Raw genomic sequence first — 14,831 nt, forward strand, 5'->3', positions numbered from 1 at the left:
AAATATGAAGTACAGATTTGCTAAACAGATAAGATGTGCGACATCACCCAACACTGTTAGGAGAAAACTGTTAAAGTATGTAAATCAGTTCTTGTAGGTTATCCGGGCTTTGTGACCGTGGTCTTGGTATTTTCTTTCCTGACGTTTCGCCAGCAGCTGTGGCAGGCATCTTCAGTGGAGTAACACTGAAAGACAGTGTCTCTCAGTGTCAAAGTGTGTTGGAAGAGTAATATATATAGTCAGAAGGGGGTTGAGTTTGAGCTGAGTCATTGTCCTGAAAAAGTATCAAATGACTCCGCTCAAACTCAACCCCTTCTGACTATATATATTACTCTCCCAACACACTCTGACACTGAGAGACACTGTCCTTCAGTGTTACTCCTCTGAAGATGCCTGCCACAGCTGCTGGCGAAACGTCAGGAAAGAAAATACCAAGACCACAGTCACACAGCCCGGATAACCTACAAGAACTGATGAACTCTGACCGTGAAAGCCTTTGACAATATGTAAATCAGACTTCATAAGGATTGAGACAAGGATGTGCGCATTAGTTTGGGATCATAAGTGTCAGGCATCACATGAAAGAACGTTAACGTTTGTCTGGTTGGTTAATAATGAACCATAATATAAAGGTTTAAGCATGGGAAAGCATTAATTTACATACTCTAGTACTAAAGACCTTTTTGTAAAGGTACAGTGAATATTCCTGAATAGAGGGTTTAGGAACTATTGAGTCACTTAACGATATCAATATGAAGAGGGTCAAAATAATATTATATCTCCATAGGCAATAAATAGGGTCGCCATGAGTCGGAAGCGACTTGATGGCACTTAGCACACACACAGGCAATAAATTGGCAAACAACATTTTGTTAAAACTAAAACAAATGTATAACAATAATTGTAGTGCCACAGCAATAGCCAGAACAAGAAAAGGCAAAATGATTATTGTTGCAATGGGAAAAAATATTTCTAGAACTTGACAGCCCCTATGCAATTAGTTATGCAGCTTCGGGGGATCTGTAAAAACATATACATATAGACAAGTCTCAAAAATAATGAACACAGTTATCATTAAAAACAAAATTCGAAAACACTTTGATAGCTGAGCATGTGAGGAAAATAGTTAATACATTGATATCCTGGGACCAATATATATCATATAAGTCTATGTCAGTTTCCTCACAGGTCTTTTATAGAAAAACATACTGTAGAACGCACATATTAAAATAAGAGTTGTTAAACAAAAGTCTCATGGATGTACATATAAATTTTAAAGGTGAAATATAGCTAACCTGTGTGGTAGCATTGCCAGAATGTTCCCACAGCAGCTGGGCTTCACAGGAAGGAGTAAGAACGGAACTGTTTTTATTTCATATGAGTGGTAGTAAATCCAGACATTCATTTAACCTATAAGAAACCAAGCTTTCAGACTCAAAATCCACTCACTCTGCCTCTTTTCAATAACATTCTGTGATTATGGCAATCTGATCTGAATATAGCCCAAAATGTAGTCTGTGGGACAATGGTTGTGCTGTAAGGAATGTTGGACCTGAGGAGCAAACATTTTTTGAAATGAATGTTGCTTTTACGTTCAGTAATGCAGATTATAAGCTTCCTCAAGCCTGTGCCAATATAGTTCTTATCACACAGGCATTTTTTAATATAAGATTGGATATAATGTGATTGGAACGGAATGTGGTGAAGTTCTTAAGAATATGTTGTTTCTTATCAATAGGATTTGTGGGACTTCTCTTGGATTTTCCCCTTGTTTGTTATATTTTGTTAATATGGTTATGTGTATCTGTGTAATTGAGTATTTTTTTAAAAAATGCCATCTTTATTAAAGAAGTCTCAGAGCTTCAGCCCTTCTGTTAAAAGGCACTTTTCTTCTAATAATCTTAATGTGCATGTTATAATTTACTTCCAGATGGCCGCTCTTGGTGAAGCTCGTTTAAAGGAGATGGAAGCATTGCACTCTCTGAGAGCAGCAAATGAGGAAAAAATATTCTGTAATACTCAGGATGTAGAGATGAAAGTTTGCCTATGCCAGAGAGAGCCAGCAGCACCTATGATTCAGTGTGAACTTTGCAGAGGGATCTTTCATACCAGCTGTGTTTCAGTGCCCAGCACTCTGCAGGAACCTCAGGTGTGGCTCTGTCCTCATTGCCACAGATCAGAAAAACCTCCTTTAGAAAAGATTCTGCCTTTACTGGCTTCCTTGCAACGTATTCGTGTGAGGCTGCCTGAGGGAGATGCTTTACGCTATATGATAGAGAGGACCGTGAACTGGCAACACAGAGCACAACAAATGCTATCCTCAGGGAATATAAAACTTACGCAAGACAAAGCAGGCTCAGGGATACTGTACAGCAGATGGCAAACCATGGCCGGCCAATTGCAAGAGACCAGTAAGGTAAAACTCCAACTACTTTCTAATATTAAGTCATGTGAGCTCATCAGCATTTCAGTATCTTCACTTGCATTTGACAGTGTGTACACTTATTTGAACTTTCAGACAACACTACTATGCTAAAGAATGTATTTTATTGGATAATTCTCAGGGGTAGGTTTCTATGCAGTTACTAGCCATGGGCCATCATTCTTCTCTCTCTCCAAACTATCATGCAACTCTGTCATGTAATTCATCCAATTTATGCCCTAATCCTAACTGTAATAGCTGCCTCCTATATACTTCTCTTGTAGCTCTAATCTCTCTGCTTGCTGGCATTCATTTTGTTTCTCTGTGAATAGCATTCCAGAACTTCTTTACAACAGGGCATAATTAGAATATGTGACCAATATCTACATCCTCACGGCCATGTTTCTAGCATGTTTTACCCATTTACCCCACACACCCACATTTTGGCAAGGGATGGAATTTTTCACAGACTCTTTTCACCCCTGTCCTACCAACTCAGCCTTAATGTTCCTAACTGTACAACAGAAAATTTGACCAAATGAATCTTGATATTTCTAAGATACGATGACAGAATAAAAACAACTTTTTCGGCATTTCAATATCTGCATATTATCCAACCTTGTCCTATAACTTCCTCTGTACTGGAATTTCCAATACTTCAACTTCCTGCTGATATCTTGGGTTGTAGTAGTTAGTGTACTAGGACAATGAAGTACTGCTGCTGTGTGTCTGTGCTCATGGGGATGCTGATTCAAAATTTTATCCAGTTTTGGACTACTGCAGTAAGCCAGTCTGACTTGAATAACAGAAGAAATGAAATCAGCAGGTACACTTAGTATGTGTGTGGCATTTTAAGTGTTCAAAGTACTGCATACACATTATTGTGTTATTCTTACAATAGTGTTATTATCATCATAACCACCTTCATGGTTTTGTAGCTGCACAGAGCATTCTCCAGAATCTTTTAGATTTACCCTTCAAATTGGTGCCAGAGTTCTGTCCCCTCCTCCCTAAGGAGAGCAGGGACACTGTGCATACCTGAAAGGGTGTGACTGGCACCATCCTGTTTGGAGGTGTGCGGCAGAAGCTGTCAGGGTGTGGCTTGCCTAAGATCACCTAGTAATTGGTTCTTGTAGGTTATCCGGGCTGTGTAACCGTGGTCTTGGAATTTTCTTTCCTGACGTTTCGCCAGCAACTGTGGCAGGCATCTTCAGAGTAGTAACACTGAAGGACAGTGTCTCTCAGTGTCAAGGGTGTAGAAAGAGTAATATATAGTCAGAAAGGGGTTGGGTTTGAGCTGAGTATTGTCCTGCAAAAGTATTGTCCTGTAAGTATCAAGATAATGTGCTAATGAGGGTATGGTATGTTAATATGGAACCAGTGTATCCTGAAGTGATCTGTTAATGTGTGTAATCCAAAACTAATCTGTATGGCTATTGTTGAATGTTGTCTTTGTCTGGAGGTTTTTCAGGGCAGGAAGCCAAGCCTTATTCATTCTTAAACTCTCCTCTTTTCTGTTAAAGTTGTGCTGATGTTTGTGAATTTCAATGGCTTCTCTGTGCAATCTGACAAAATAGTTGGTAGAATTGTCCAGTCTTTCAGTGTCTTGGAATAAGACCCTGTGTCCTGTTTGTGTCAGTCCATGTTCAGCCACTGCTGATTTCTCAGGTTGGCCAAGTCTGCAGTATCTTTCATGTTCTTTTATCCTTGTTTGTATGCTGCGTTTTGTGGTCCCGATGTAAACTTCTCCACAGCTGCAAGGTATACGATATACTCCTGCAGAGGTGAGGGGGTCTCTTTTGTCTTTTGCTGATCGTAGCATTTGTTGTATTTTCTTGGTGGGTTTAAACACTGTTTGTAGGTTATGTTTTTTCAAAAGTTTCTCCATCCTATCAGTGACTCCTTTAATAAATGGCAAGAATACCTTTCCTATGGGAGACTGTTTTTCTTGAGTTTTCTGATTTTTGTTTGGTTCAATGGCCCTTCTGATTTCATTCTTGGAGTAGCCGTTTGCTAGCAGTGCGTGATTTAGATGGTTAGTTTCTTCCTTGAGAAACTGTGGTTCACAGATCCGGATCTGTGAACCACAGTTTCTCAAGGAAGAAACTAACCATCTAAATCACGCACTGCTAGCAAACGGCTACTCCAAGAATGAAATCAGAAGGGCCATTGAACCAAACAAAAATCAGAAAACTCAAGAAAAACAGTCTCCCATAGGAAAGGTATTCTTGCCATTTATTAAAGGAGTCACTGATAGGATGGAGAAACTTTTGAAAAAACATAACCTACAAACAGTGTTTAAACCCACCAAGAAAATACAACAAATGCTACGATCAGCAAAAGACAAAAGAGACCCCCTCACCTCTGCAGGAGTATATCGTATACCTTGCAGCTGTGGAGAAGTTTACATCGGGACCACAAAACGCAGCATACAAACAAGGATAAAAGAACATGAAAGATACTGCAGACTTGGCCAACCTGAGAAATCAGCAGTGGCTGAACATGGACTGACACAAACAGGACACAGGGTCTTATTCCAAGACACTGAAAGACTGGACAATTCTACCAACTATTTTGTCAGATTGCACAGAGAAGCCATTGAAATTCACAAACATCAGCACAACTTTAACAGAAAAGAGGAGAGTTTAAGAATGAATAAGGCTTGGCTTCCTGCCCTGAAAAACCTCCAGACAAAGACAACATTCAACAATAGCCATACAGATTAGTTTTGGATTACACACATTAACAGATCACTTCAGGATACACTGGTTCCATATTAACATACCATACCCTCATTAGCACATTATCTTGATACTTACAGGACAATACTTTTGCAGGACAATACTCAGCTCAAACCCAACCCCTTTCTGACTATATATTACTCTTTCTACACCCTTGACACTGAGAGACACTGTCCTTCAGTGTTACTACTCTGAAGATGCCTGCCACAGTTGCTGGCGAAACGTCAGGAAAGAAAATTCCAAGACCACGGTTACACAGCCCGGATAACCTACAAGAACCAATGAACTCTGACCGTGAAAGCCTTCGACAATATCACCTAGTAAGTTTGTGGCAGAGGTGAGATTTGATCTGGGAACCTTCTGGATCTCAACTCATCCTCTTAGACACCACACTATGCCAACTCCAATTAACAGTTATTCCCTACTTTTGAAAAATGAGTTTCTATTCCAGAAAAGGTGGGAATAGAAACACATGCAGCCATCCTCCTGTTAGAACATGTATTTATTGGAGTGATTATTCTGTGGGTATGCACTTGCCTTGAAATCTGCCTAATGCCTCCGAAAAATCTCCCTGTCCATAAAAAGTATGTCATTTTCGTAATCTTTGGTTATCAATTTTGTTTGGCTCAAATGTTATGATGGGCAAAAACTCTTCGTACCATTTGTGATTTATAAACCTCTACCATGTACTCTCTTAGTCTCCATTCAGACATAACAGATGAACTGGAGTTCATTCATAACGTCATGAATCTAATTAATTGTCTGGCTCATGTGCTCCCCTCACCTAGCATACCAGTAAGTCTTCCAAACCAGACACCCTTACAAAGTGAATTTCTGAACAGAGCATTAGTCATCTAAAGCATCATTTAGCCTTTCCTTTTAAGAGAAATGCTTCAGCTCTTTTAAAATTTTATTGGCTTTTTCTGTACAATACCTGTGTTGAGGTGGGGCATCCAGAGCCATACATAGAGTTGCATCTGAAGGAGCCCTTGAATGAGCAAAAGATCTACAGGGTTGGGGGGCGGGGGAGAGAGGTTCCACAGTGTTCATAGATTTCCCCACTTGAGATGCAGTCCCCCAAGCTGCATTCCTTACAATTCCTGATAGTCTTCCAATCATTGGGATGGCGGGGGATACAGCAGATGGAGAAGCAGGAAATACCCCCTTACATGGAGCAAAGCTTACAGATCTTAGGATACAAAGCACAGTATTTCAGATGCACGGCTAGATGCCCATAGACTTGTATGAAAGACATTATGCCACTGGCTATTTTGTTTTCAGTCCCTTTCCTAATACTCCCTATCGTGGAGCTTGCCTTTCTTCACTACTTCTTGCACTGCAATCCCAAGATCCCTTTTCTGGATAGTCACAGCATACCTGTGAAATTTGGGTTTTTAAAAATACCTTTATTTAAAATATTTATATCCCCATGCCCCTACAAATTTGTAACCAAGGTGGCTTACAGCATATGAAAATTACAATAACTGATTAAAATCTTAAAACAGCAACTCATAAAAACAGCACTACTAATAAAACGAGGTTTCCTATACCTCAGACTGACAAAGCCAACATTAAATATTCACAGAGCTACAACAGGTATAGTAATTAAAAAACAATGTAGGGGATCTAAAACACTTGGGAAAATAAAATGTGTCTGCCTGGCACCTAAAAGAACTTAAACTTGACACCAGGTGATCTTCTATTTATAAGAAAGGAGCTCCACAACACAGGTGCCATTCTTCAAAGGGTCCTGTCTTGTGATGCACACATGAAGCCATCATATACTGAGTCTGACCACAAGTCTGTTAAGATCAGTATTGTCTAGTCTGATTTGGAATGGCTCTCCAGCATCACAGGTCTTTCACATCACTACAATGTGATCTTTTTAACTGGAGATGCCAAGGACTGAACCTGCAAGCAAACCAGATGCTGTACCAGTACGTCATGGCCTCTCTCCACACACACCCTCTAGTTTCAGTATGTTGGGGGCACATTCAGCACTGCCTTCAAAGACTGCTTCTTTACCTCTTGGCCCAATGAAATGGTGCCCTTCTGTCCAGGAGAATTGACAAGATGGCATACCCCTTGCCTCCCTCCCAGAAAAAACTATCATCCAGAACAATCAAGGCAGTTGCTGCCCCAGTCATGAAACTAGACTTAAATGGGTCCCAGATAATCCAGCCTGAGGCTGCATGGCCACCATTGACTCAAAGCACTTGACCGGAAAGAAGATATTTGCCACTGAGTAATCTTTGGGGCCCAAGGAGGGCTTCATAAAGAGGGGCCTTGGGACTATCTCTTTCAAGGTAGATGGAATGACCTCCTCCCTCTATGAAACATTCATCACTCCTGAGACCCATCTGTATGATTCTCTATGGGTCACTCTGGAGCCAGGATGAGAAAGGGTCAAGCATAGATAAGATGCACCTCCCCAAGCAACATGTCCCAGGCGACACCAAATAATAATATTAAACTGATAAGACTGTGCTCTGATGGCATTGCCCTCTGTGCCCTGATAGTTTGGCCCTCCAGGAAAACTAGTTGGCCATGTTGTGAAACAGCATGCTGGACTAGATGGACCAGTAGTGTGACCCAGTAGGCTGAACATATGACATTCTTATGACATTCCGAGATAGATCTTCTATAATAACAGCATCCAAATTGTCATAGATACAAGCAATTCTATGAGTGATATACCTCTAACAAAGTCACAGAGGCTTGTTTTAGGCTTATTGGGGCCCATCTCCTATGTCCCCTCACAGCCTGGAATAGTTTCCCTAGATCAGTCATGGCGAACCTTTTAGAGACCAAGTGCCCAAACTGCAACCCAAAACCCACTTATTTATCGCAAAGTGCCAACATGGCAATTTAACCTGAATACTGAGGTTTTAGTTTAGAAAAAACAACTCATACATTAACATCCCCACTTCATCCCATGCTAGAGGAGTCACTCTGCACAGGATCGTGCGGCCGGACCGTCTCCGGGGGGCACACCCCTCACCTTATAGAATGCGTAGTGCAGGTACAGGTATGGGGTGCGTCGCTGGAAGTTGCACAGGGTCTCGGCCAGTGGGTAGCGGAGCTGGAAGACAGGCAGGCTGCGCTTGCAGCACCGCAGGCAGGAAGCACACCACAGGACGTGCCTGAAGAGCTCCAGCTCAGCCAACCCCTGGTCCGGCGTGGCACCAGGGCCCAGTTCTCCAAAGGCTGGCTCCCTGAGCCAGGGCTCCCCCGGCTCCTCGCCACCGCCGCTGGCGTACTCCTGGTAGCAGTGCGCCTTGCTGTTGCGCAGCAGGCGGTGGAGACGCAGGCTGGCCTTCAGGGCACGGATGCTCTCCTTCCCTCGCCCTCATTCTGCTCCAGCACATAAGCGTAGGCGCTCTGCAGCAGCAGCAGCTCAGCCGCCAGGAAGCCGCAGAAGCGGTACTTCTCATACTGCATGCCGGCCAGGGCAGCCAGCAGCAGCAGCTCCCAGCTTTGCCACTCCATGCCCGCCCCGCCGCCCCCTGCTGCTGCTGCTCTGGAGCTGCTCAGCTGCTCGGAGGCCCATCGGGAGGCTCTAGGAAGCAGGGGGGAAAGGAAGGTGGGAGGCAGGCCCGGGCGGATCCCGCAGGGTCTTAGCACGGCCGGCGGGCGAGGGGAGGGACCAAATGGCCAAAACGCATGGGAGGTTTTGCCTTGGATTTGTAACTCTCTAGATGTGCTGGGGCGACAGCTCGCGTGCCCACAGAGAGGGCTCTTCGTGCCGCCTCTGGCACGCATGCCATAGGTTCACCACCACTGCCCTAGATGCTTCTGAGTAAATGCAATGCTAACAGAAGTGCTGCTGCTTTACCACCATCATTGAATAGGCACAATTAAGTGCTCTAATCTGAGATTGATCAGGCTTTCTGCAATCTTCTTCCATTTGCACTCTAAATGTTTACCAACCCCTTTCAATACCATAAATTCATCTGTAAACCACTGAGCTACCTGAACCTGGCAGGAAGGTAGAGGATGACTGGAAGTAGTCATATCAGTTTGCTTTGGTCACTTCCATAATCCACAAATCTACTATGACATGGACAGACGCACCACTGTGTTAACTAGAAACTTTCCAGGGGCTGTCAGGAATCCATCCAGATCCATCTGTTTCCTTGGTGCAACATATTAATAGGTCCCACACCTTTGCAGAGGTTTTAAGATTGTAATTGTAAACTTCACCAGGTAATGGTTGGTTCATAACAAAGGACAGCTCACATGAAGCAGAGAGCAGGAGAAGTAGGAACAATCAGCTTTAGAACTAGAGCCAGGTACCTGTGACAGTAACAAGGAAGAGGTTGCAGGAAAGCAGAACTCACTCTGCATCAAAAACATCTGCTCTTGTTCCAGTGAGCATGTATGCAGCCCCAGTACAAATACAAGGAGACAAACCCAACTGCTTACTCCACTTGATTGTGAAAATTGTATTTTTCTTAATCTCTGATTCATATTCTGTAAAGTCTGTTAGCAGTCCATAAAGAGGTCTGTACACTTATTCCATGAGTGCTAAGTTAATGAGGGATTTTGTCAAAAGTCTTTTAGAAACCCAGGTAATACATCAGTCAGACTACCCCAGTCTATATTTATTGATACAAAAGTTCTGGAAGTTTGGGTGAGGCAAGACTGCAGAAATGGCTGACTGCTGTCAAAGAAAGGCTTGTTCTTCTATGTATTTAATTATTCTAGACTTAGCAATGCTTTCCACCAAATTATGCCTGACAGGTCTGTAATTGTTTTACTCCTCACTCCAGCTTGTTCTTTTCAACAATCTGATTATGTGAAAAACACTCCTTTCTTTTAGAATTGGTATGCATATATCTTTTGCAAAATCTTAATTACAGCAGCTCATTTTAATTCATAATTGAATTAAAAGTTACATTTTAATTCCATCATTCAAGTTTAAGTTCAAATTACATTAGCAGAAAATACGTTGTGGTTAACTGTTTCTCTTTAATTAGGTATCACAGACAATTGGTGCCACCTCTTTTTCTTTGCCTCATGACTGGAATAACAGACCCATGAATTTACACTCTCCTTTTTCTACAGGACAAAACTGCATCCCCCTTCATGGTGAGTATCTTTCCTACTACCAGTAAAGTGTATGACCCTGTGTCACTAATAAAAGCAGCATAGTGGGACCAGCCACAATAAAGAGGGGAGCTTCTGCATATTAAAGGGAATCCAAAGGTATTCAGAAATATGGCTTCTCCTATAAACCAAAAAATCAGACAGAATTAGGCCTTATTGTGCTTGCTGAGTGGTGGAATGGAGGCAAGTTGCTTAATGTTTGCTTCTATTCAGCCTAAGCAAAATTGCTTGTAATGTTGTTATAGGAGACTGAAGGTACGAGTGAGGAGAATGTTGCTTTGACTCCCAATCACTCCAGTAAGACTGTCATATGCACGTTTCTCTTTGGAATTTCAAAAACTGAATCTTGGATTTTTCAAATTTCCATTTTTCAGCAGTTGCATCCTGTTAGTTGGGTATTGGGTTGAGCTTGATTTTATCTCATCCCTGTCCCTAGTAATAATATTCCCATTACCTTTCACAAGGCAGGAAGGGCTATCAGTATATTTGCCCCAGTGCTCCCATAGGGGGAGGTATGGCTACAGAGATATTTGTCCATTGCTCACCACCTTTCACCAAGAGTTTGGGAGCAGATTTCTGAAGAACCTGCCAAAGTGGTTTTGGAAGATTAACTTTAGTGCTCCTGTGGCAGGGAAGGGAAGGCAAAGAGCAACCTACTAACCTCCCCCGCCCTGCCCAATAATACCAAACCTACAAGCCACTATCCTGTACTTTGTAAGACTATTAGAAAACATCCCCTATAGGGAATATACCCTTAGGATTATGGTGAAAGGGGAGGGAAAGAACAAGTTCCTGAAAACGTAACCTTACAGGGGGTTGTCATAGAGGGCTAAGGCTGGAGGGGAGATGAAGTGCCTGTTGAAAACATTGTGCAGCATCTGCTGTGGGTCCTCGTGCTTTACTTACTAGCAAAGGTGAGAGCCTAAACATGAAATGACAAGATCTTCTTTGTGTAGCAGAACTGGAGTGTACGTTCATTTGGTGGGGGTGGATCTTGTGAACAAACTTTTTTTTTGAAAGAGAAATTTAAAATTATGTGACTGTCAGTATTGGAAAAATACAATTTTTTGTGTTGTCATTATAGCTATTAGTGCAGAGCTGAATGAATTGATGATGGAGGCCCAGTTGCTACAGGTTTCACTACCTGAAATACAAGAGCTCTATGACATCTTATTCACAAAACAGAACACTGTTGCAAAGACTGAACAGAAGTCATCAGTAGGACCAACAAGTGAAAAGGCAGGTATTTTTGGACCAGTGTTCCACCCAGAAAGAGAGCAGTTGCTCAGTCATTAAATGAATGTTGTGAAAAGGTTTATTTATTCCCCCCCCCACCCCGCAGCATCTCACCAACAGCACACATGCAGTTGTAGAGGATCTCTCGCAGGTATAACTTATTTCCCCACATAAACCAGTGGGAGAACATTTTAATTTTCCAGGTCATTCATTGCTGACCTTAGAATGGCAGTCCTCAAACAAAGAAATTGCAAAAGGGAATTACAGTATGAGACTGCTGTACTCAAGTTAATTCACAAGTTCAGAATGGACCCCCTAGGGCTGAATAGGGACATAAGATTTTTATCTCAATACAGATGCTAATTTTCTGCCCCCAAGCATTTCCCCTCTACTCTAATCAAGCCGATTACAATACAATTTGTACTTTTGCATCCTTTACAAGCATTCTTTTCAACATCCCTCCCACCTTCTGACTAGGATAAAAGGACGCAGGTCTACATTTATACTCTACTGTGTCTTGACGAAAGGAGTTTTGACTCTCTAAAGCTTATACCCTGAAATTCTTGTTGGTCTCTAAGGTGCCACTGGACTCAAATGTAACTGTTCTACTGCAGACCAACACGGCTACCCTCTGAAATTATTTTTCCCTAAGAATGCTAGCCACCAGTAAGTGATGCAAATAACCTGAGAAACATAGGGCACGTCAGAAATTCCATCTTCACATCTCCTGTCATCATTTGCACACAGTCCTAAATTTCTTGTGCAGTTAGTTATAAGTGTTCTATTGAATCACATAGTCTGCCTGAAGTTAGTGCGGAATAATTTCAACAAATGATGAAACAATAGCTGCAGCAGTTATGTCCATTCTTCTGTGATGTCTTATCAGCTCAAACAAGATTCCCCATTTTAATTACAAGTTTTGAAAATTGGCATAAGTTGTTTTACCAAATCTAATTAATATATAGTTGAGCACTTTGTAAGAAAGAAAAACATCTTCCTTTTCATAACTAAATACTTCTCAAATTATACAAAACTATATAATGTATACGTTGCTTTCAGAATTGCCGAGTAGAGTTGTAACATAGTGAACATGTCTTTCTAATTGTGATCTCAAACTACATATGTGTAGGAGAGCTATGACTGGGATCTCTTTACATTTTTGTTTTGAATTTAAAGCAAACTTGGAAATCAATGTGATTGAGCAGTGGTGGGGTGGGAGTAACTCTTTGCCCCATTTTCCTGCTGTAAATCTACCCCATCCCAAGTTCCTATGAGCCCAGTGAGCTAATTTAAGACAAGAAAATAGTATGGTGAAGTAAATATTCCTTCCTCCAGCATCACTCTTTGATCAAATTAGGAGCCCCTTAAAGTTGGTTTGAATTAAAGACTAAGATGTCAGCTGATTGAATCTCCTGTATAACATGACATTTGGCCTGCAGGGCATGGAAGGAAATATCAGGTCACTGGAATGGAAGAACTAGCCACACCATGCTTCACATTCTTATTTTAATTATGTCTCATAGTATGACTGTTGCCGAGGAAAGAGAGATGTAAATTGCTCTATGGAAAGAAAACTAAAGAGACGCTTTGAGAGAGGGGATTTCTGCAGTGAGATGAGAACAAGAGTCAGAAAAGTAACTCCCAACAAGAAAAAACTGAAACTTGCTCATTTGAGGGAGCTAAGCACTGGCAAACTGGAAAGAGAGAGGCTGTTCGACATTCAGCGCTCCAGTGAAAGCCAGTTGCTTCTCTCGGATATGTCCTTCTCTGAACAGGAAGAGTCTGAAGATGAGGACGCCATTTGTCCAGCTGTCAATTGCCTGCAGCCTGAAGGTGACGAGGTAAGTTGAGGGAAAAGTCTGGAGTGCAGGGGATGTAGGAATGGAATTATATGAATTTTGTGAAATATTAGACTGCTGGTCTTTGTAGCAACACAGACTTGAAAGTGACTAGACATAAAAGTGGTGTGTCATATTTGCTGCCCTCCTGTGAAGACTTGTGTTCTTTTTGTGTCTAGGTGGATTGGGTCCAATGTGATGGCTGTTGCAACCAGTGGTTCCATCAGGTGTGTGTGGGCGTTTCTCCAGAGATGGCAGAAAAAGAAGACTACATTTGTGTGAGCTGTACTGGAAAGGTCTCTCCATATCAAAAGTAAAATGCCTACTGAGCATTCAAAACTCTACAAGAGAAGACTTTGAAATTTTTCTCCATCAAACCACAGAGCTGGTTTTAGAGCCAAGTTGCAATGGTGCTACTTCTATCCTCGTGGGATCATTTTTCAGAACTTAAAACAGTTTGACACTTTTGTATTTTTATTCTTTAAGCTGTTTGTGATTAATGAGGTTTGAAATGCTGACTTGTTTAGCCAGAGGTTTCGCCAATTTGGAAGCATTACACAACATGCACCTTTTTATGTACAGCATTAAATTACCTCTTTGGAATTTACCAGCACACTTAATCCATTTTATTTAGGTGCAAAGCATTGCACTAAGGATTCCCATAAGTCCTCTTTTGAAGAAATTCCCATTTACTCTATTGACATTTTTGAAAACTTTAGATTCCCCCCCTCACTTTGATTTTGTAGACTAGATTTATTTATCTGAGCAATAACTTCTGTGTCTGGTTTCAGTGACTGGAATTATAATTCTGAACAGCGTGTTGGTGCTCTTAGCATTGGTTGATGTACAGGAAGCAAATGTTTAGGTTCTAGTGTCACTGATGAACTAGTGATGTAGGAGATAAAAAAGCTCTGTAAAGTAATGGCCACAGCTGTATTTTGGCTTTTCCTTCTTTTTGGTAGCTTGTATCAAATGTTGCAGTTTATATTGTGGAATAAACCCTTGGTTATGTTATAAAATTACATACCGGTGTCTTTAGAGAGGTTGAATTACATCCATTTCCTAACGTGATCAGTTTTATGATGCATGCTGTATCACATTCTACGTTTTAAAAAGTATCCTTGCCATTATATTGTCAGACCAATTTCCATTATTTTTATACCAGAAGGTATAGATCTGTACTAAGTTGGTCATCTCTGGAGATTAATAGTTCCTTACTGGAAACCAAACAGGAAACTAAGTGGCTTCTTTTTAAAATTTTAGGCCACTTATTATCAACAGATGAGCAAACAAGCTAATTAAAAAGGTATGAGCTTGTCGTTTTGATGGACCTATATGCAAGTCTAGTCTATATGAATTGTATTTGGAAGCACCATAAGTTAGTTCAGCAGCCCCTGGTAGAACAGTTCTATGGGGAAGAAAACAAGGAAAATTGCTTTCAGCCATCGCTGGGAACAAGCATGGTATAAACTGCTGAAAAGAAGA

General features: G+C 41.4%; 1 protein-coding gene across 1 annotated transcript in view; it reads left to right on the forward strand.

Moving 5' to 3' along the window:
* Positions 1-14,368, forward strand: part of KDM5B (lysine demethylase 5B) — a 60,470-nt gene extending 46,102 nt beyond the window's left edge. Inside the window, exons 24-28 of the mRNA XM_056845590.1 lie at positions 1,931-2,416; positions 10,143-10,254; positions 11,357-11,511; positions 13,032-13,349; positions 13,526-14,368. Coding sequence (XP_056701568.1) covers positions 1,931-2,416; positions 10,143-10,254; positions 11,357-11,511; positions 13,032-13,349; positions 13,526-13,663 — 1,209 coding nt within the window. The 3' untranslated portion in view covers positions 13,664-14,368. The remainder of the gene's footprint in view (positions 1-1,930; positions 2,417-10,142; positions 10,255-11,356; positions 11,512-13,031; positions 13,350-13,525) is intronic.
* Positions 14,369-14,831: the final 463 nt, after the last annotated feature.

Source organism: Euleptes europaea, chromosome 2, assembly GCF_029931775.1.
Source record: "Euleptes europaea isolate rEulEur1 chromosome 2, rEulEur1.hap1, whole genome shotgun sequence".
Taxonomy (NCBI): domain Eukaryota; kingdom Metazoa; phylum Chordata; class Lepidosauria; order Squamata; family Sphaerodactylidae; genus Euleptes; species Euleptes europaea.